The 21,048-nt window shown below is 41.0% G+C and overlaps 3 protein-coding genes across 10 annotated transcripts; 2 read left to right on the forward strand and 1 right to left on the reverse strand.

Annotated features, from left to right (window-relative positions):
* Nucleotides 1–315: 315 nt before the first annotated feature.
* On the reverse strand, nucleotides 316–15,633 carry LOC118103611 (splicing factor U2AF 35 kDa subunit). Of its 8 annotated transcripts, XM_047339139.1 has the most exons (11): nucleotides 15,528–15,577; nucleotides 14,492–14,579; nucleotides 14,177–14,259; nucleotides 13,593–13,636; nucleotides 13,431–13,497; nucleotides 3,326–3,391; nucleotides 2,069–2,118; nucleotides 1,541–1,639; nucleotides 1,199–1,332; nucleotides 684–776; nucleotides 316–600 (listed from the first exon to the last, which is right to left on the reverse strand). In XM_047339139.1, exons 7-11 carry the CDS (start codon nucleotides 2,096–2,098, stop codon nucleotides 492–494), a joined length of 465 nt encoding a protein of 154 aa, XP_047195095.1. In that variant the 5' UTR covers nucleotides 2,099–2,118; nucleotides 3,326–3,391; nucleotides 13,431–13,497; nucleotides 13,593–13,636; nucleotides 14,177–14,259; nucleotides 14,492–14,579; nucleotides 15,528–15,577; the 3' UTR covers nucleotides 316–491. The 8 variants fall into 8 exon arrangements, with proteins under 8 accessions (XP_047195095.1, XP_047195094.1, XP_047195097.1 ...); XM_047339138.1 differs by lacking the exon at nucleotides 14,177–14,259 and having other exon boundaries at nucleotides 15,528–15,582; XM_047339141.1 differs by lacking the exon at nucleotides 13,593–13,636.
* On the forward strand, nucleotides 9,335–10,936 carry LOC118103586. The gene is made up of 5 exons (XM_047339145.1): nucleotides 9,335–9,387; nucleotides 9,830–9,862; nucleotides 9,948–10,075; nucleotides 10,167–10,201; nucleotides 10,295–10,936. The coding sequence occupies exons 1-5, from the start codon at nucleotides 9,354–9,356 to the stop codon at nucleotides 10,581–10,583; spliced, it is 519 nt and encodes a 172-aa protein (XP_047195101.1). The 5' UTR covers nucleotides 9,335–9,353; the 3' UTR covers nucleotides 10,584–10,936.
* Nucleotides 15,634–16,406: 773 nt separating the features above from the next.
* On the forward strand, nucleotides 16,407–20,835 carry LOC118103158 (B- and T-lymphocyte attenuator). Its single transcript, XM_035149776.2, has 6 exons — nucleotides 16,407–16,970; nucleotides 18,214–18,540; nucleotides 18,995–19,027; nucleotides 19,113–19,238; nucleotides 19,331–19,365; nucleotides 19,459–20,835. The coding sequence occupies exons 1-6, from the start codon at nucleotides 16,835–16,837 to the stop codon at nucleotides 19,765–19,767; spliced, it is 966 nt and encodes a 321-aa protein (XP_035005667.1). The 5' UTR covers nucleotides 16,407–16,834; the 3' UTR covers nucleotides 19,768–20,835.
* The last annotated feature ends 213 nt before the right edge of the window (nucleotides 20,836–21,048 follow it).

A 21,048-nucleotide genomic window follows, 5' to 3' on the forward strand; every position in this document is an offset into this window, starting at 1 on the left:
TTTGGACCCTGTAAAGAAATGTACCCGTAACACTTTAGTTGTTTTCGTCTGTTTGTTTGTCAGCCGGATAACGACAGAACGTTTTTAAGCCACAACCAGGAAACTTTAACATGGCTGTTGGTGGAGATAGTTTTATCCGAAATCGTTTGTCATAAGTTAAAATTTGTTTTATCAAATTACCTGTTACTTGATGTAATTAATCTTTCACCACTGGTTTCAACGTGTGCATTCATGGAAAATAAAATGATGAAGTAAAGCATGTTTTGCTTTACGCTTCCCATAAATCCCTACATGAGAAATAATGTAATGTTCTTCTGAGTTACAAATATGTTTTATTTAGAAAGCGACACAAGCTCGTCTTTAAAAAAGGGAATAAAAGAAACAAAAAAAACCTTCATACAATTCACCAAAAAGAAAATAACTTTGTCATCACGGCTGGGGTGGAGAGGGAAGGATGTGCTGTGGGAACATTGGGACAGTCTTGGCTTCCTTTAGAACCTTCCAGAGCGCTCCCGATCCCTCGACCTTCGCCTTTCACGATCCCGCCGTCGATCCCTGGAGCGGGAGCGTTGTTCCCGGGAGCGCGAGCCAGAGCGGTGCCTGCAGGGAGAAAAGAAAGGATTAACTTCCAAATTAACACCTTTCCTCAAATAGAAAAACTATCACCTTCTGGATTCCCATACCTTTTCCTCCGGCGGCCATACAATTCCCTTCGAAGTTCCCGTGATATTGGTTTAAGGTGCATGAAGTTGCAGAAACCACCTCGGGTGCACTCTCTGTAGGAAGGCAGTCCATCAAGAGTTAAAACATGTTAGCCTTGAATCCGGTGACACCGTGAAACAAGAACATAAACAAGCTGAACACTTCATGCCCCTTTCATGTCAGTGGATACTGTGCTTCAGGTGGTGTATATTCATATGAAATGAGCCCTGTGCATTTAAGCAGGGTAAACCTGTAGCTTTCAGAATTCATGGTATTCTGGAGCCTCAGGCCAACTCACTGATTGAACTGGTTTGTAATCCAGCTTTAGTTACAGGATAAACAGTGGAGCTTTATCTTGGTTTTTCTGACTTTACCCTGCGGCATCACACAAGCTCTTTAATATAAATTTGCTTCTCGGATAAACCTGATATAGAAATATTGTATTAAATCACCTGCTGTGAAGAAAAGCTCCTCCACTTTTCCTTGCGTCACTCACCCCATTTCATACTGGCGGCAGCAAGCTTCCCTGAAGTCCGTGACCGGGGAGAGCTCTGCGTGGATGGGTTGAGCATTGAACCAGCGGTTGTTCAGGTCCATGACTGCTTTCTCTGCATCCTCCTCACGACGGAACTACACGCAGAGGATACTGTACTTAGGCAATAACTAGGGAGAGTTAATTAACTTTATGGTATTGTATCTGGAGCACAAATTAAACAGTTCTAAGTTGGAAGTATTTTAAAAATGCAGGATTTCACTTCATTTAACTACAGTCATATTACCTTTTTAAATCGACATATTAGTTCCTCCTCTTGTTAATAAATTCAGATCCATCACCAACCTTAACGTAGACGTTGCCGACGAGATGGTCGCCCAAGTTATCGCACACGTTCATCTCCTCCACCTCTCCGTACTTCTCCTCCATCTCTGTGAACACCTCCTGTTTTGAAAAAAAAAGAGATAAATAATCAAACTGTCCAACAGTTTCTTTTTAGCATTTATTCAAATTAAAAGCCGCTAACAAGAAAATCTGTTAATCCAGTCGACCACTAAAACCAATTTACTGGTGGGTAAACCCTGTGGATTAAAATTACATTTATTTTCAAATATTACCACAATGAGAATCTATTTGTTCATTAATTGTATCTGAAATTTTCCATGAGGTAAAGTACTTCCATCCTGGCTGTGTAAATATTTGCTTCGGACCAAATAAAGGATTCCTGCATCAGCAAAAAACTGGCCACATTTTGGCAAGTCATGTTGCACCTATCAGCAGCAAAGTGTCACAAGAGGCAGATAACACAGCGGCGAGGTTGTGTCCTGCAACATGTGGAATGGAGACAAGTAACAAGCACAAAAGGTCACTCACCTCAAAGAACTCGTCATAGTGCTCCTGCATTTCCACGTCACTGACGGCACCTGCGAACGTCAACAAGCAACAGTCAAGGCAAAGCTACAAGTGTTTGGAGAAAATGTTTAAATGTACTTCATGATGTGTTAACGGGCAAAACTAACTGTAACAACAAAGCATGATGCTTCGTGCTATTGTAGTTACACTCTGATAAATGTTACCTGGAAACATTCATAACAACGGTCAAAGAGGTAATTCTGCATATTACTGGATGCATGTCTTTCTCTCTCTCTCTTATGGTAACTTGACCTACTTCACCGAAGCAAACCTACAGCTGACCCCTCTCAGCCCCTGTCCACACTCATGTGGATATTTTGTTAAATTGAGCCTCTTGTCCACACGGAAACTTTATTTTAAGTCGCTAAAACTATGATTTTCCTACACACACGTCATTGTTTGCATGTAAAACACAGCGTTTGGGAAACAATGGCGTCACACGTTACTTTGCATGTAGTATATTTCCCTGTTGAGGGACTGATAAAGGATTATCTAATCTTATGCCCACTGTTGCTTTGTGTTATCACTATGCGCCAGAAACAATAGTGGCTACATACTGTCCGACAGGATAATAAGCCCACTGAGCATCGTTGCAATGATTTTCTCTGGTATTTGAGAGATTGTTGATATAGACTTTATCGCCACCTACTGGCCAAACATGCTTGTTTGAGCGTTTTTGTGATATTGTATGGACAGAGATATTTTGTAAAGTCAAGGGGAAAATATTTGTTCAAAAACAATTATGGCAGCAGTGAAGACAAGGCCTTAGTTTTCTCCTGGTTGGGAGTTTTACTTTTAAATGACATCTGCCAATGTTTTAAATGTGTAACCATGTACAGAGGGGCCATGATGTAATACCACACGACTGTTATATCACACAAATAGTATGTAGTCAATATGAAACTGCTGAGTGCAAAGGAAGCAACACAGGAACACTGAGTTAATTATAGCTGACATAGTCTATCACATCTGTACCATAGGCTCTGAAACCAAAGCTGTCCTGTGCACTCTACTGCACCGCAGAGCCTCGGGTGCATTTGACAGGAAAACATGCAAAACAGCATGAGGCCAGCTATTCTAACTGCAGGAAATCAGGTGACGCATTAGACGTCTCGAGAGGACATATTCCTACACTAAACCAGATTTATGTGGGGAGGTGTGACACAGTGCATCAAGTGGTCAGTGCTGGAGGGTCCTGCGGATGAAGGGAGAACTTACAGTGCAAACCACCAGCAGACTTGAGTTTTGAAGGTTATGAAGGTAAATGTTCAAGAGGGAAATGGTCTGAAATACAAAACGTAAACTTCTGTGATATGGAATCCAACCAAAAATAGAGCTGGGGAGGAAAAAATATGTGATTAGATATTTTGCTGTCAGGAAACGGCACCGCGCTCCAGCTACTTATGTGATGGATAAAGCTGCATTCACAGGATACCTGAGAATCTCCACAGCAACAGTTGACCAAAGGTTTTATTATGGAGATGAAAAACAAGAAATATCTAACACATGATGATTCAGATCAGTTGTCTGGGCTGATTTTGTTTTTTACTCTACACGGGGAAAACAAGCAGTAACCACGCGTGTCAGTAACATGTAACATAAACTCCAGTGCAGCTTACATTTACTGCTTCTGGAAAGGACAGACAAAAGCATTCTGCGGTCAAGTTCGGGTCAGACTCAGATAGTTACAGAAAACTTTCACATGAAGATAAAATGAAAAAAACTAAAGAATATAAGCAAAACAAAGTTCTACTTCAGCTCTACTACACTGGACTCTATGTACACACCAAACACAGACACTCGAGAAGCGATAATTCCATAATCTGTAGGTGCTGCTCCTTAGGTTTGAGTGGCGCTTGTGACTCTGACACTCTGACACCGTCATCACACGAAAGCGGAGAAGGAGGAGTTGGTGCTTATTATAATACACCTTTTCTGTAGCCATTTTGACCTGGAATAGTAGGTAAACAGAGGTGTCACTAATCACATTAAAGAAGGTTCTGTTGTATTTAGGTACAAAACCTTAATGGATGTGATAGGCAACACTGTGTTTACCTACAATTTCATGTCAAACTGGCTGCTATTGAGTCTATCGGTAGTGCGTAACAGATGAATGATTTGAACAGTAGGGGAGATTATGGCGTCCCAACTGGGTCTCCATCATCACTCAACTGACGTGAACTCTACTTTAAAGAAACTGTGAATTTATTTTCAACTTACAGCGTGAAGCATCTACGTCTGGGCACTGTTCTGGGGATTTGTTAGATGTTCTGAATCAAGATGGTCTGCAGAGGAAAAAAGGAAACAGTGGTCAAACCAGATTGTGTGAGTTTTGTGCCATTTCTGTTTACACCAACTTCTGGGTTTAGCTTGTTTACATTCTGACAGTCATGCAGAGCACAAGATCCTTCATTGCCAAGAATCTGAAAAGAAACAATGGTGATTACACGTCAGGTAAGGTGTATGGAACAAAGCTCGTCATACCATGAAATCCTCCTGAAGCCAAGTTATACTGTGTAGAACAGGCCTGGGTTACAGCAAGTGCCAATAAACTTTTCTTTTTACTGTGCTATCCTTACCACATCTGTTTCCACTTTTCAAACCACTTTAGCACTATTCCAGTTTACTACTCATCCTTTATACCGTGCATCCAATAATTTAGCCTTTATTGTGAACTAATATGTTCTGTCTACTTAGTAGTTTACACCAGGGATCGGGGAAACAGCATTTCCACTTGTACAAATAAGATTCTTCTTTTCCAGGAATATATTCAGCAAAGCCCCTGAACCCGTACAAAGACTGTAATAAGTATAATTTCCCGTAGATAGAACAAAATGTTTTATCAAAAGAAGTTCACAAATAAAGCATAGGATTGAAAGCAACATAGATTAACCGTGCACATTTTCAAACAGATCAGATTTGTATGCATCTTAAAGTGCGTTTTACCTCAAAACCTAGTGGGAGGACGATGTGTGGGTCAGGAAGCACCAGTGACATGTCGGTGGGGATCCAGCAGTAGTTTTTTTCACTTTGTTGAAGATTGTGAATCACGGTGCTTTTAACACCAATTTCTCGGGAGTAACTCATGGATGTAGATGAAATAGATCAGGCACATTAAGGGGACTGATATCTATGGAGTAATGTGAAATTTGGGACTTGGCGGATGTATATGCTCCGAGTGCTGTTTTGTTAGCAGTGAGATGTCAATCTTGCAGAATGGAAACCTTTTGTTTTAGGGGGAAACCTCGGTGGGATCCTCACCTGGCTGAAGGTCGGTTTGTTGTGCAATCTCTCGGGCATGGTCTCCCATGTCTGCAAGCCCCGATTTAAAATGAAAGGAACAGTTGACCCTGGAAAAGAGAATAGCATAATCTTTTAAAGGCTCAGTGTAGTGGTGGTTAAATTGCATGTTGCAGCTGAACACCCTCATCCCCCTCCCCTTTCAAACATGAAGGAGAACCAGTAGCCCTCAGCTGTCATAAAAACTCAAGGGTGTTTAGTTTGTCAGTCTGAGGCTGTAAAAACAAAATGGCTGCCTCCATTGAGAGGACCCTCCTGATGTAAGTATGAGTGTTTAAACATAAAGGTCTCATTCAAGAATTAAATAAAACCACAATTCTTACAATTTAAGATGAAACACAGTAGTGAAAACATCTCTAGTATTATTTTGATAATACATTTCTGCCTGAATCCCTTCAATGGGACACACTGAGCCTTTAAGCCTCTGTGGCGCTCAGGGTTCAGGAATAACAGGGCAGCATGTGAGCCACCACACCCACATGACTATCCACCGCACTGTTACAGGCACAAGGACCACACACACACGTGGCTGGTTTAGTAACCGGGGAAAGTTTCACCCTCTGAAACAGGCAGGAAGCTTCCAGCTGCCTGAGAAGCAGCAGCAGCAGCTATGCTAACAGCATCATGTATTAACCAAACCTCTCGCTCCCTGTGTTTCTAAAAGCTCGTATGCTCCTCGTATTCACGTGTTCGCCAAAAACACAGTAGGAGTTTGTGTTGTTAAACATCTGTCTGAAACCAGCAGCACCCAGTGGCTGCAAGTGAGCTAAGGTGTGTTCATGAGTTCCATTCAAAGCGTTAGCTCGGCGTTAGCTTCCTGTTGCTAATGTTAGCTTGTGTGAGGCGTTTCAGCGGCGCTGCGGTAACAACCGGAGCCTGTGAGTGAACCGGAAGGGAGCCGCTGTGACACACGTCACGGTAAACTCACCGCGAAGGAGACTGTTGCGTGAAATGCTCAATAAAACTTACTTGTCTTTCTCTGTCGCGAAAATGGATAGCCAGGTACTCCGCCATTTTCGGCTCGTCTGAACGTAGTGATGTACGTCATGACGTAAACAAGTTGCGTCACGCTTTCGGATTGCACTTCCCTAGGCGCCACACGTGTGCCGCTGTTGTTCAGAAACGTTTCCTATATAGAAAGTTATCAAATGATTTATACATTTATTTATCTTTCCACATCAACATGTATAATGATTAATGATTAATGATTAATGATTGAATAATATAAATAATAGAATATAAAATGTTAGGGTTAGTTTTACTTATTTTCATCCCCCTGTAATGTACCACGATATTCAAGATTCCAGATATTTTTGTTGAAGCAAACTCCTGCAGATGCCAATTAATTTACAGAATAAAATAATATTGCATATGAAGGGAGTAGTATTACCCAACACTAATAGAATAAATAGATGTTCCCCGTAGTACAATTAATAAATATTGCACATAAGGAGTTGGGATGAATGTTTTAGGTTGGACACTGCAGTGGACAGATGCTGATGTGCTTTTATTTTTCAACAATTTGAATGCAGTGCTGTTATTCAAGTGTTTACCCAGATGTCAGTGCTTCACCGTGTCTGTGTTGTTTCTTTAGTTCAAGAGAAAATGGTAAAGCAGCAGAAGTTCAGATGCCCTGACTTTTTGTCACGTGTTTTCATATTCAACCCTGACATCATTAGATTCAATTTTAGATTCACAAACCTTTTCAGAGGTAAACACAATAGTAACAAATCCTTGTGGAGTTAATGGGACAAATTGGTGGAGTGGTCTTTCAAACCTGAAAGATTCATTGGTTGATAAGCAGTCACAGGCTGATGGTGTTTGCCTGATAGTAACCCACACACACAAATACACTCCACTCACACACTCACACACAATACACTCACTACACACAAACATCAACAGAGTGGAAGTATCAAAGCTCAAAAGGCACAGTATCCCCCTCTCTCCTCCTCAGTGGCTGTGTGTCCTCTGCTGTAACCACACAGCCGTGCACAGGGCTGAGCACATTTGCAGATGCACATGACGAAGTGAAGGAAGGAGATGGGAAATCAGCTCGAAAACGCTGCCGACAATGATGAAGACGTAAAGGTGCGAGGACTGAAACAATGATCAGAAATGAGAAAGGGAGTGAAAGGGAGTGCGCCTGAATCCATGGGAACCGTGTTGGACCTGCATCATTTGCAGAACCAAGACCACCCACTGACCTTGACTCACCTCCAGTGCTTTCCACCGCCCCTCATTTCAAGGGCAAGACATAAGAGAAAGGAAGCAGCATTTGCAGTTATAGCATGTAGTTCTCTATTATGATGCACTTGGAGGAGCTTATTTTGGAAGTGACAGGAGGCTTCACCACAGAGTTCTATGTGACCTCACCTGGATCACCGTCCTGCATGTGTCCCTCTGGGCAGCGCTGGTTCTCACCTTAAACGCTGACAGTAAGTGATTTTTGTGTGTGTCGTGCTGTCTCAGAGGATTTCTGTAGTAGCTGCTTTTCCTTCCTTCTCCGAATATAAACAGTCAGCTTGTTTTATTCTGTCTGGAGAGCTTTGTAATCGAAGCCTTTTCTAAAAGGGTCGGAGCAGATTTCTCTGAGGTTGCAGTGAACTTAGAGTGCCGCGTTCAAGTCACACTGGATTCAGATTTTGGAAAAACAAAGTTGGGGCTCTGTCTATTTGTCAAACTCCATCTCTCTAGAGTAAAAGTCTAGCTGATATCAGTAATCAGAGTAGATTTGCGATAACATTTGGGCGTGATTCTGCCTCAAGCGTCAAAGGCACAACTTTTTGTTTTAAATAGGGGAAATCTAAAATGACGTATGTTGAACTGAGAAATGTAAAAATCCCCCAAAAAGCAGTTTCAGTTGCATAAATAACTACATTTTCGGTCTCAACTTGGGAGGTTGTTTTTACATGTGGGTGCTTGATGGAAGCAATTAAGATTTCTCTCAACTTTAAAATTTCCAAAAGCAGACAGTATTATTTTCAAATGGAACTCATGTTCAAAGTGTTGATTACAAGGGAGGTAATACTTTTGATTTTACTCATCCTCTTGCAATAAGAACTACACATGATTTTCATATTTTAAAAACAGTTTTGTCTATGTGAATTAATTTAGGTTTATTCATGTATTTATACACAGTCTATGGGCATAAAGGTTCTTATCGTGGTCTGTGGGCAGGATGTGTATTATTTGATGATGACTCACTGTGGGCAAGTGATATTTCTAATTATATCATTTGATTTATAATAAAAATGTCAGTAATAATCATGTTAAAAAACATGCATCTACACATTTGATATGAATTTTTCCGCTGAGTACACACAGGTACAGAACCTTCTGCTACTTATGTAAAGTCAAGTTTATTCATATAGGACATTGACACAATAGACCAGCATAAAATAAAATAGCTATGATGTGGATAACTCACAGTCTATGGGTAAAACTGATCTATGTGGTTTTAAAGTTCCTCATGAAACGTGGACTTCACTTTCAGTTCCTTTAACCTCAGCAAATTTTCTTCACAAATTCAAATGTCATTGTCAAGGGATATAACAAACATAGCAGCTGTCATTGACCCTTCGTTATAAACGTGTTTACTATAAGGAATCTATCATTTTATATTTGTAATCTGCTCGTATTGTCATTTTTCTTCTGCAGGTGGGAGCTCGGGCTGTACCCCAATGATCAAGTGCGCCGCAACACGGCCTACGAGGACCTCACTTGGACAGAACTTGTGGTAGCTGCACAGTAGATTTCTGCAATAAATCAGTACCAACAGTGACCTGGTTCAAGCTGCTGAATGAAACTGAACGTATCAGTGGCAGCAGTAGCAGTCACATTAGAACAAGTGGAAAGAGTTTAACCATTCAGAGGGGCATCGTTTTTGATTTTCCAAAAAATACTCAGCAACTGACTCAGGTCTGTATCAGTGTCGAATTTGGAAATGATGAGTCACGCCATCAACGTCTCTGTCCATGGTGAGTGTGACTTGAAACCTGTTGCTCATTAAGATAAAGATAAGATAAAAAGAAGGAAAGAATGAGTTAGAGACTAGCGAGCACAAAAAGATAAGAATAAGATAAGATAAACTTTATTGATTCCACGCCGGAGAAATTCACTTGATACAGCCACATAAAATGAAATCAAGGTACATAATATAGATCTTTCACTGCAGATGGACATGTTATTTGGAGAGAAAGGTACTTGAGTGTCGTGTTTTTGTGCATTTTGTATTTGGAGATATTGAAATAAATAAATATATACACATACATAGACAGTTATACATATTGTGAAAATTATTTTTCTAATAACGCTATTGTATAATAAAAGTACAAAGTAGCACTGTTTGGACAGAATGTAAAATATATCGATATTAAATTCATATAATAATTAAAACAATAGCGCTGTGTTGTTTTGAAGGTGGTGGTGAACATACAAGGAAGAACAACACAAGTAAGGCTTCACTTTATCTGAATCATGAAACAGTTCAAACACTGAAACACTGTAGTTGATATGAATTCCTTCCTATTCCTTACAGTTCCCAAAACTTGTAATCCAGAGGCCCTAGAACCTATGTGGATGTACATGTCCTCTGCTGCTAGGATCGTGGGATTCGTCACCGTAGCGGTCGTTATGCTTTGCTCGTATCAATGCGATGGTGCAAAGGTGAGCTGTTTAAAAAAAAATTACAATAATGGCACCATGCAATACAAATCAATGCGTCGGAAACAATAACCAGCTTGTCAAACTCTTGCAGGGAAATCAAAGAAAGGGACACAAAGTGAATGTCAGGTAAGACGAGTACATTTCAAACTTAAATCCACCTCATCCTATTTTAAGTCCTTCCAACTATGCAATGTGATATTCTCTCTTGGATGTGTGCAGTGCGCTACCATCCCCATGGTCGAGAGGCCCCTCACACGTGGCGGCCCCCCCGCCCGGGCCGAGAGCGATCCCCTCTGCCCCGCCATCTCGTTTATCTGCACCGAAAGACCCGCGACCCAACATCACCAAAGTGGAGCAAGGTGAAGGAAGACAGCAAGAGAAAGAGGAACGCGGCGGAGGAGGGGCCCCGGAGGTCGGAGGACTGTTCGGAATATGCAGCTATTCGTGTGGCGTAAACACGCAACAACCACAGGTGATGTGGGGTAATGTCAGTCCTGATGTGTGCTAGAGTGTATTTTTAACATCTTCAATCGGAGTCGGTGGCCGAGAGCTGAATGTCACAGACACGATGAGAAGTCCTCAGTCCTCAGAGTCTGTAGAGCTAAAGCGTGTTCTGCCAAACTAAATGGATTGTTACAGACTTTTTGCAAACTGTCTACAACTAGTGTGGTTTTGTTTGCGATCCTGCTTTGCGATGTTTGTTAAAAAACTGTGACTTCACACCTTGAAATGACTCTTGGGAGTGACACCACACCTGATAACAGTTATGCTTCCATGAGTTTTCATCCTGTATCAAGTCGACTGTATGAATGTAAACATGAGCTTTGTCTGTACCTTCAAAATAAGAGAATGTAATAATAATAATGTGATGTTTTTGTGCAATCATATAACATAATGAGTGTCCAGGACTGTTTGATGTGAAGTTTTCTTTGAAACTGTTCAAAGGAAGCAGAACGTTTTACTCAAAGGTCCCCGTAAAGTTTCACATCTATCAAGGTTGAAAAAGGTGTGTGTGTATAAACTGTAAAACAGCATTTCCTTCCTCCCTTTTTAAAAGTCCAGCTAAAATACAACTGCACCTTTTTTTGATTTTACAGCACAAAGCATCTTCAGTTTGATGAGCACAGTGTAAATGTTTTGCTACTGTTTTGACTGTTTTCTGTGCACTGAGCGGATGCAACCTCAAAGTAGACATTTCCTGTCTGCTTTCTGTTCATCACATTGTATAAAAACCTTCCTTTTTAACTACTCGTGGTTGCACTCTGAGCCATGTTGCTGGCTGTGTAACCCTCTGCAGAGCTAACAATTAAAACTCAAAGAAAACTCCGGTCTAAGAAACTCATTATTTCAAATCTCATGATAAATTTCCAAAACAATAAGCTGAAGCTTTTCTTCTCTGGACACGGTGTTTGGTGCGTTGGGGAGCAGACAGCCGGCCGACTGACAAACAGGAAGCAGAAATAAAACCACACGTCACGTAACCACATGTACAAACCGATGCGGGGAAGGGATGGAGGTTACTTTCCAGTTGATAATCAAACTCGAGCTCAGACATCACCCAGTTGTTAAATAAATTGTGTTTTACAAAAAATAGTCTCAACTCTACATGATTTAATAAGCAAATGGAAACAACAAAATCTATTAATGTAGCAATTATTGATTTAAAATATCACCTTTAATGTTTACAGTGCAAATTGACAGGTATCAACAAACAAGCAACAATAATACAATAAGCTCTGGTACTAAGAAGCTAGTTTAGCCATTTTTTCTTTATGGAATATGGCGCTAGATTTAGCATTTTAATATTGAAAAACATGCTCATCTTGGATTTACACATCACACACATGCTTAATATGACAAAAACATTGATGAGGTGGTAAAAATGACATCACCTTTTACCTGCAGGAGTTTGGAGCAGAGATACAGGTGGAAAGGAAGTCGTCACAAGATCATCACCCTTCCACCTTGAATCCAGGAAACGACAAAACTGTAACAACATAGCATGATGCTTCGTGCTATTGTAGTTACACTCTGAGCCATGTTTACAGGTAACATTTATCAAAGAGGTAATTCTGCATATTACTGGATGCATGTCTTTCTCTCTCTCTCTTATGGTAACTTGACCTACTTCACCGAAGCAAACCTACAGCTGATCCCTCTCAGCCCCTGTCCACACTCATGTGGATATTTTGTTAAATTGAGCCTCTTGTCCACACGGAAACTGTATTTTAAGTCGCTAAAACTAAGATTTTCCTACACACGTCATTGTTTGCATGTAAAACACAGCATTTGGGAAACAATGGCATCACACGTTACTTTGCATGTAGTATATTTCCCCGTTGAGGGACTGATAAAGGATTGTCTAATCTTATGCCCACTGTTGCTTTGTGTTATGACTATGCGCCAGAAACATCAATAGTGGCTACATACTGTCTGACAGGATAATAAGCCCACTGAGCATCCTCGCAATGATTTTCTCTGGTATTTGAGAGATTGTTGGTATAGACTTTATCGCCACCTACTGGCCAAACATGCTTGTTTGAGTGTTTTCCACAGCAACAGTTGACCAAAGGTTTTATTATGGAGATGAAAAACAAGAAATATCTAACACATGATGATTCAGATCAGTTGTCTGGGATGATTTTTTTTCTTTTACACTACACATGTCTGTAATCGGGGGAAAACAAGCAGTAACCACGCGTGTCAGTAACATGTAACATAAACTCAGTGCAGCTTACATTTACTGCTTCTGGAAAAGGACAGACAAAAACGATGCCGGTCAAGTTCGGGTCAGACTCAGATAGTTATAGAAAACTTTACGTGAAAGACAAAATGAAAAAAACTAAAGAATATAAGCAAAACAAAAAGTTCTACTTCAGCTCTACTACACTGGACTCTATGTACACACCAAACACAGACACTCGAGAAGCGATAATTCCATAATCTGTGGGTGCTGCTCTTTAGGTTTGAGTAGCGCTTGTGACTCTGACACTCTGACACACGTCATCTACACAGCGGAGGAAGAAGGAGGAGTTGGTGCTTATTATAATACACCTTTTTCATGGCAGCCATTTTGACCTGGAATAGTAGGTAAACAGAGGTGTCACTAATCACATTAAAGAAGGTTCTGTTGTATTTAGGTACAAAACCTTAATGGATGTGATAAGTAACACCTGTGTTTACCTACAATTTCATGTCAAACTGGCTGCTGTGAAAAGGGTCTATCGGTAGTACGTGATAACAGATGAATGATTTGAACAGTAGGGAGATTATGACGTCCCAACTGGGTCTCCATCATCACTCAACTAGACGTGAACTCTACTTTAAAGAAACTGGCAATTTATTTTCAACTTACAGCGTGAAGCATCTGCGGTCTGGGCACTGTTCTGGGGATTTCGGTAGATGTTCTGAATCAAGATGGTCTGCAGAGGAAAAAAAGGAAACAGTGGTCAAACCAGATTGTGTGATGGTTTTGTGCCATTTCTGTTTACACCAACTTCTAGTTTAGCTTGTTTACATTCTGACAGTCATGCAGGCACAAGATCCTTCATTGCCAAGAATCTGAAGAAAAGAAAACAATGGTGATTACACGTCAGGTAAGGTGTGTAGGTCAAGCTCGTCATACCATGAAATCCTCCTGAAGCCAAAGTTATACTAGCCTGTGAACAGGCCTGGGGTTGCAGCAAGTATAATAAACTTTTCTTTTTACTGTGCTATCATACCACATCTGTTTTGCACTTTTCAAACCACTTCAGCACTATTCCAGTTTGCACTACTCACATCCTTTATACCGTGCATCCAATAATTTCGCACTTTATTGTGAACTAATATGTTCTGTCTACTTAGTAGTTTACACCAGGGATCAGAGGGAAACAGCATTTCACTTGTACAAATAAGATTCTTCTTTTTCCAGAATATATTCAGCAAAGCCCCTGAACCCACGTACAAAGACTGTCTAATAAGTATAATTTCCCCGTAGATGAACAAAATGTTTTATCAAAGAAGTTCACAAATGAAAAGCATGGGATTGAAAGCAACATATATTAACCGTGCACATTTTCAAACAGATCAGATTTGTATGCATCTTAAAGTGCGTTTTACCTCAAAACCTAGTGGGAGGATGATGTGTGGGTCAGGGAAGCACCAGTGACATGTCGGTGGGGATCCAGCAGTAGTTTTTTTCACTTTGTTGAAGATTGTGAGATACGGTGCTTTTAACACCAATTTCTCAGGGAGTAACTCATGGATGTAGATGAAATGAATCAGGCACATTAAGGGGACTGATATCTATGGGTGTGTGAAATTTGGGACTTGGCGGATGTATATGCTCCGAGTGCTGTTTTGATTAGCAGTGAGATGTCAATCTTGCAGAATGAAGCCTTTGTTTTAGGGGGGAAACCTCGGTGGGATCCTCACCTGGCTGAAGGTCGGTTTGTTGTGCAATCTCGAGCAGCGGTCTCCATGTCTGCAAGCCCCGATTTTAAAATAGAAGGAACAGTTGACCCTGGAAAAAGAGAGAATAGCATCATCTTTTAAAGGCTCAGTGTGAGTGGTGGTTAAATTGCATGTTGCAGCTGAACACCCCTCATCCCCCCCTCCCCTTCCAAACATGAAGGAGAACCAGTAGCCCTCAGCTGTCATAAAAACTCAAAGGGTGTTTAGTTTGTCCAGTCTGGGCTACTGTAAAAAACAAAAATGGCTGCCTCCGTAGAGAGGACCCGCTCCTGATGTAAATATGAAGTGTTTAAACATAAAGGGCTCATTCCAGGGTAAATAAAACCACAATTCTTACAATTTAGATGAAACGCAGTAGTGAAAACATCCCTTGTATTATTTGATAATACATTTCTGCCTACAGATCCCTTCAATGTGACACACTGAGCCTTTAAACCTCTGTAGCTCAGGGTTCAGGGGCAACAGGGCAGCATGTGAGCCCACCACACACCCACACTTCAAACTATCCACCGCACTGTTGTTACAGGAGCACAAGGACCACACACACGTGGCTGGTTTAGTAACTTGGGGAAAGTTTCACCCTCTGAAACGAGCAGGAAGCTTCCAGCTGCCTGAGAGAAGCAGCAGCAGCAGCTATGCTAACAACATCATGTATTAACCAAGCCTCTCGCTCCCTGTGTTTCTAAAAAGCTCGTATGCTCCTCGTATTCACGTGTTCGCCAAAAACACAGTGAGGAGTTTGTGTTGTTAAACATCTGTCTGGAAACCAGCAGCACCCAGTGGCTGCAAGTGAGCTAAGGTGTGTTCATGAGTTTCATTCAAAGCATTAGCTCGGCGTTAGCTTCCTGTTGCTAATGTTAGCTTGTGTGAGGCGTTTCAGCGGCGCTGCGGTAACAACCGGAGCCTGTGAGTGAACCGGAAGGAGCCGCTGCTGACACACGTCACGGTAAACTCACCGCGAAGGAGACTGTTGCGTGAAATGCTCAATAAAACTTACTTGTCTTTCTCTGTGCCGAAAATGGACGCCAGGTACTCCGCCATTTTCGGCTCGTCGCGGACGTAGTGATGTACGTCATGACGTAAACAGAGTTTGGCATGCGCTTTCGGATTGCACTTCCCCTGAGCGCCACACGTGTGCGCTGTTGTTCAGGAAACGTTTCCTATATAGAAAGTTGTATCAAATGATTTATACATTTATTTATCTTTCCACATCAACATGTATAATGATTAATGATTAATGATTAAGATAATATAAATAATAGAATATAAAATGTTAGGGTTAGTTTTACTTATTTTCATCCCCCCTGTAATGTACACGATATTCAAGATTCCAGATATTTTTGTTGAAGCAAGCCTGCAGATGCCAATTAATTTACAGAATAAAATAATATTGCATATGAAGGGAGTAGTATTGCAACACTAATAGAATAAATAGATATTTCACACGTAGTACAATTAATAAATATTGCACATAAGGAGTTGGGATGAATGTTTTAGGTTGGACACTGCAGTGGACGGATGCTGATGTGCTTTTATTTTTCAACAATTTTGAATGCAGTGCTGTTATTCAAGTGTTTACCCAGATGTCAGTGCTTCACCGTGTCTGTATTTATTTCTTTAGTTCAAGAAAATAGTGAAAGCAGCAGAGGTTCAGATGCCCTGACTTTTTGTCACATGTGTTTTCATCTATTCAACCCTGACCTCATTAGAATTCAATTTTAGATTCACAAACCTTTTTTCAGAAGTTAAACACAATAGTAACAAATCATATGGGTTAATGGGACAAATTGGTGGAGTGGTCTTTGAAACCTGAAAGATTCATTGGTTGATAAGCAGTCCACAGGCAGTAACCACACACACAAATACACTCACTCACACACAAACATCAACAGAGTAGGTATCAAAGCTCAAGAGGCCACAGTATCCCCCCTCTCCTCCTCAGTGCACTGTACATCCTCTGCTGTAACCACACAGCCGTGCACAGGGCCGGGCACATTTGCAGATGCACATGACGGAGGTAAGAGGAAGGGAGAGGGGGGGGAGTCAGCTTGAAAACGCTTCCGACAATGATGAAGACGTAAAGGTGCGAGGACTGAAACAATAGTCAGAAATGAGAAAGGGAGTGAAAGGGAGAGTGCGCCTGAATCCGTGGGAACCGTGTTGGACCTGCATCATTTGCAGAACCAAGACCACCCACTGACCTTGACTCACCTCCAGTGCTTTCACCGCCCCTCATTTCAAGGGGCAAGACGCAAGAGAGAAAGAGGAAGCAGCATTTGCAGTTATAGCATGTAGTTCTCTATTATGATGCACTTGGAGGAGCTTATTTGGAAGCTGACAGGAGGCTTCACCAGAGTTCCCATCATGAGGCCTCACCCCTGGATCACCGTCCTGCATGTGTCCCTCTGGGCAGCGCTGGTTCTCACCTTAAACGCTGACAGTAAGTGATTTTTTGTGTGTGTCGTGCTGTCTCAGGATTTCTGTGGCGCTGCTTTTCCTTCCTTCTCGAATATAAACAGTCAGCTTGTTTTATTCTGTCTGGAGAGCTTTGTAATCCGAAGCCTTTCCAAAAGGGTCGGAGGCCAGATTTCTCTGAGGGTCGTGAATTTAGAAGTGCCGCGTTCAAGTCCACACTGGATTCAGATTTTGGAAAAACTAAGTTTTTATCTATTTGTCAAACTCCATCTCTCTCGAGTAAAAGTCCTAGCTGATATCAGTAATCAGAGTAGATTTGTTCACGATAACATTTGGAGCGTGATTCTGCCTCAAGCGTCAAAGGCACAACTTTTTGTTTTAAATAGGGGAAATCTAAAACGAACGTATGTTGAACTGAGAAATGTAAAAATCCAAAAAAAACAGTTTCAGTTGCATAAAAAACTTCATTTTCGGTCTCAACAGGAGGTTGTTTTTCATGTGTGGGCGCTTGATGGAAACAATTAGAGATTTTCTCTCCAACTTTAAGAAAAGAACAAATTTCCAAAAGCAAGACACATAATGTTATTTTCAAATGGAACTCATGTTCAAAGTGTTGATTACAAGGGAGGTAATAGTTTTGAGTTTTAATTCGTCCTCTTGCAATAAGAACTACCTGCATGATTTTCATCTTTTAAAAACACTAATGACTATGTGAATTAATTTAGTTTTATTCATGTATTTATACACAGTCTATGGGCATAAAGGTTCTTATCGTGGTCTGTGGGCAGGATGTGTATTATTTGATGATGACTCACTGTGGGCAAGTGATATTTCTAATTATATCATTTGATTTATAATAAAAATGTCAGTAATAATCATGTTAAAAAACATGCATCTACACATTTGATCCGCTGAGTCCTCACAGGTAGAGAACCTTCTGCTACTTATCTTTACATATGTTTATTCATATAGGACATTGACACAATAGACCTGCATAAAATAAAATAAAATAAAATTGCTATGATGTGGATAACTCACAGTCTATGGGTAAAAGTGATCTATGTGGTTTTAAAGTTCCTCATGAAACGTGGACTTCACTTTCAGTTCCTTCAACCTCAGCTAATTTTCTTCACAAATTCAAAGGTCATTGTCAAGGGATATAACAAACATAGCAACTGTCATTGACCCTTCGTTATAAAACGTGTTCTATAAGAATCTATCATTTTATATATTTGTAATCTGCTCGTATTGTCATTTTTCTTCTGCAGGTGAAGACTCGGGCTGTACCCCAATGATCAAAGTACGCCGCAACACGGCCTACGAGACCTCACTTGGACAAGAACTTGTCATTAACTGCACAGTAGATTTCTGCAATAAATCAGTACCAACAGTGACCTGGTTCAAGCTGCTGAATGAAACTTATAAACATATCAGTGTCGGACGTAGCAGTCACATTAGAACAGAGTGGAAAGAGTTTAACCATTCAGAGGGGGCATCGTTTTTGATTTTCCAAAAAATACTCAGCAACGACTCAGGTCTGTATCAGTGTCGAGTGGGAAATGATGTGAGTCACGCCATCAACGTCTCTGTCCATGGTGAGTGTGACTTAAGAAACCTGTGCTCACATTAAGATAAGATAAGATAAAAAGAAGGAAAGATAAGTTAGGACACAATGCGACACAAAAAGATAAGAATACAATAAGATAAGATAAACTTTATTGATCCCACGCCGGGGAAATTCACTTGATACAGCCACATAAAATTAAATCAAGGTACATAATATAGATCTTTCACTGCAGATGGACATGCTATTTGGAGAGAAAAGTACTTGAGTATCGTGTTTGTGCATTTTGTATATGGAGATATTGAAATAAATAAATATATACACATACATAGACAGTTATACATATTGTGAAGCTTATTTTTCTAATAACCGCTATTGTATAATAAAAGTACAAGAGCAGCACTGTGTTTGGACCCAGAATGTAAAATATATCTGATATTAAATTCATATAATAATAAAAACAATAGCGCTGTGTTGTTTTGTAGGTGGTGGTGAACATACAAGGAAGAATAACACAAGTAAGCCTTCACTTTATCTGAATCATGAAACGGTTCAAACACTGAAACACTGTAGTTGATACGAATTCCTTCCTATTCCTTACAGTTCCCAAAACTTCGAACCCAGAGGCCCTAAAACCTATGTGGATGTACATGTCCTCTGCTGCTGGGATCGTGGGATTCGTCACCGTAGCGATCGTTATAACTGTCGTATCAATGCGATGGTGCAAAGGTGAACTGTTTTTAAAAGAAAATCAATAATGGCACCATGCAATACAAATCAATGAGTCGGAAAACAATAATCAATTTGTCAAACTCTTGCAGGGAAATCAAAGAAAGGGACACAAAGTGAATGTCAGGTAAGACGAGTACATTTCAAACTTAAATCCACCTCATCCCATTTTAAGTCCTTCCTACTATGCAATGTGATATTCTCTCTTGGATGTGTGCAGTACGCGACAATCCATATGGTCGAGAGGCCCCTCACACGTGGCGGCCCCCCGCCCGGGCCGAGAGCGAGCCCCTCTGCCCCGCCATCTCGTTTATCTGCACCGAAAGACCCGCGACCCGACGAGTTGACGTCACCAAGAGATCAGGTTTACAGCAAGGTGAAGGGAGGCAGCAAGAGAAAGAGGAACGCGGTGGAGGACGGGAGCGGAGTCGTGTACGCGGCACTCAACCATCAGCTGCCACCAGGGGCCGCCGCTCGGCCCCGGAGGTCGGAGGACTGTTCGGAATACGCAGCTATTCGAGTGGCGTAAACACGCAACAACCACAGGTGATGTGGGGTAATGTCAGTCCAGTGAATTTGGCAGAAGTTAGCAGAACGTTTCAAACTGGTAAATGGCAGAGGAGCTACAACGGCCCCTCGTACAGCAAGGACACAAGGATGTTGTTCCATGTCCAGGATGTTGTGTATCCTCCTCTACACGTGCACAGGTCTTCTCTCTGCTCAAGATGAAGTTTGTCAGAGTTATTCTGGGAACGTTGTTTGTTCATCATGTACTAATGCGAACGACACAAGAGCAAAACTGAGGGAAATGTCAACGAGTGCACCTGGTTGTTTCTCTTCCTGCCGACCGCATCTCACATCTCAGTATTGCTCAAAGTTAGAAGAACTTGAAAATAGAGGTTGTGGAAATTCCCAGGGAGCATTTTACAGATGTAAGTTTGATGATTAGTGATGTTCTACATCAGTGATTCACTGGGGGGTCACTTAACGATTGTGGAGAAAAGAAATTATACATTTTAGAGTGGGAATTATTATTATTCCCTTTTGTTGCATTTTTCCCTTTATTGACAGGAAAGAGAACGGAGAAGACACACGGCAACTGGTCGAGTAAGAACCGAACCTGTGACTCAAACCTCCATATGAAGTAAATTCACTCTTACTTTTGCCCAGAACCTACAATGGCCACTTTTCTGAGATATTTACATTTCATAAAAAATAAACTACATTTTCTAAAAATCTTCAATCGGAGCCGGTGGCCGAAAGCTGAATGTCACAGACACGATGAGAAGAGTCTGTAGAGCTAAAGCGTGTTCTGCCAAACTAAATGGATTGTTACACACTGTTTGCGAACTGTCTACAACTAGTGTGGTTTTGTTTGCGATCCTGCTTTGCGATGTTTGTTAAAAAACTGTGACTTCACCTTCACGCCTTGAAATGACTCTTCGGAGTGACACCACACCTGATAACAGTTATGCTTCCATGAGTTTTCATCCTGTATCAAGTCGACTGTATGAATGTAAACATGAGCTTTGTCTGTACCTTCAAAATAAGAGTAATAATAATAATAAAAAAGTTTTTGTGCAATCATATAACATAATGTGTTTCCACGACTGTTTGATGTGAAGTTTTCTTTGAAACTGTTCAAAGGAAGCAGGAAGTTTTACTCAAAAGTCCCCGTAAAGTTTCACATCTATCAAGGTTGAAAAAGGTGTGTGTGTGTGTGTGTGTGTGTGTGTGTGTGTGTGCATAAACAGTAAAACAGCATTTCCTTCCTCCCTTTTTAAAAGTCCAGCTAAAATACAACTGCACC

This window comes from Hippoglossus stenolepis, chromosome 24 (genome assembly GCF_022539355.2).
Source record: "Hippoglossus stenolepis isolate QCI-W04-F060 chromosome 24, HSTE1.2, whole genome shotgun sequence".
In the NCBI taxonomy this organism is placed as follows: Eukaryota; Metazoa; Chordata; class Actinopteri; order Pleuronectiformes; family Pleuronectidae; genus Hippoglossus; species Hippoglossus stenolepis.

Bases quoted from the DNA above. Each gene is read 5' to 3' on its own strand.
- LOC118103586 (XM_047339145.1), top strand. From the start codon at position 9,354: ATGATGAGTCACGCCATCAACGTCTCTGTCCATG. The intron at 10,076-10,166 runs GTGAGCTGTTTA...AAACTCTTGCAG, and splicing joins ATCAATGCGATGGTGCAAAG to GGAAATCAAAGAAAGGGACA. The intron at 10,202-10,294 runs GTAAGACGAGTA...GGATGTGTGCAG, and splicing joins GGACACAAAGTGAATGTCAG to TGCGCTACCATCCCCATGGT.
- LOC118103611 (XM_047339137.1), bottom strand. From the start codon at position 15,571: ATGGCGGAGTACCTGGCGTCCATTTTCGGCACAGAGAAAGACAA. The intron at 13,498-14,491 runs GTGAGGATCCCA...TTTCCTCTGCAG, and splicing joins ACAAACCGACCTTCAGCCAG to ACCATCTTGATTCAGAACAT. The intron at 1,640-2,068 runs GTGAGTGACCTT...TTTTCAAAACAG, and splicing joins ACTATGACGAGTTCTTTGAG to GAGGTGTTCACAGAGATGGA.
- LOC118103158 (XM_035149776.2), top strand. From the start codon at position 16,835: ATGATGCACTTGGAGGAGCTTATTTGGAAGCTGACAGGAGGCTTCACC. The intron at 16,971-18,213 runs GTAAGTGATTTT...TTTCTTCTGCAG, and splicing joins TCTCACCTTAAACGCTGACA to GTGAAGACTCGGGCTGTACC. The intron at 18,541-18,994 runs GTGAGTGTGACT...GTTGTTTTGTAG, and splicing joins CATCAACGTCTCTGTCCATG to GTGGTGGTGAACATACAAGG.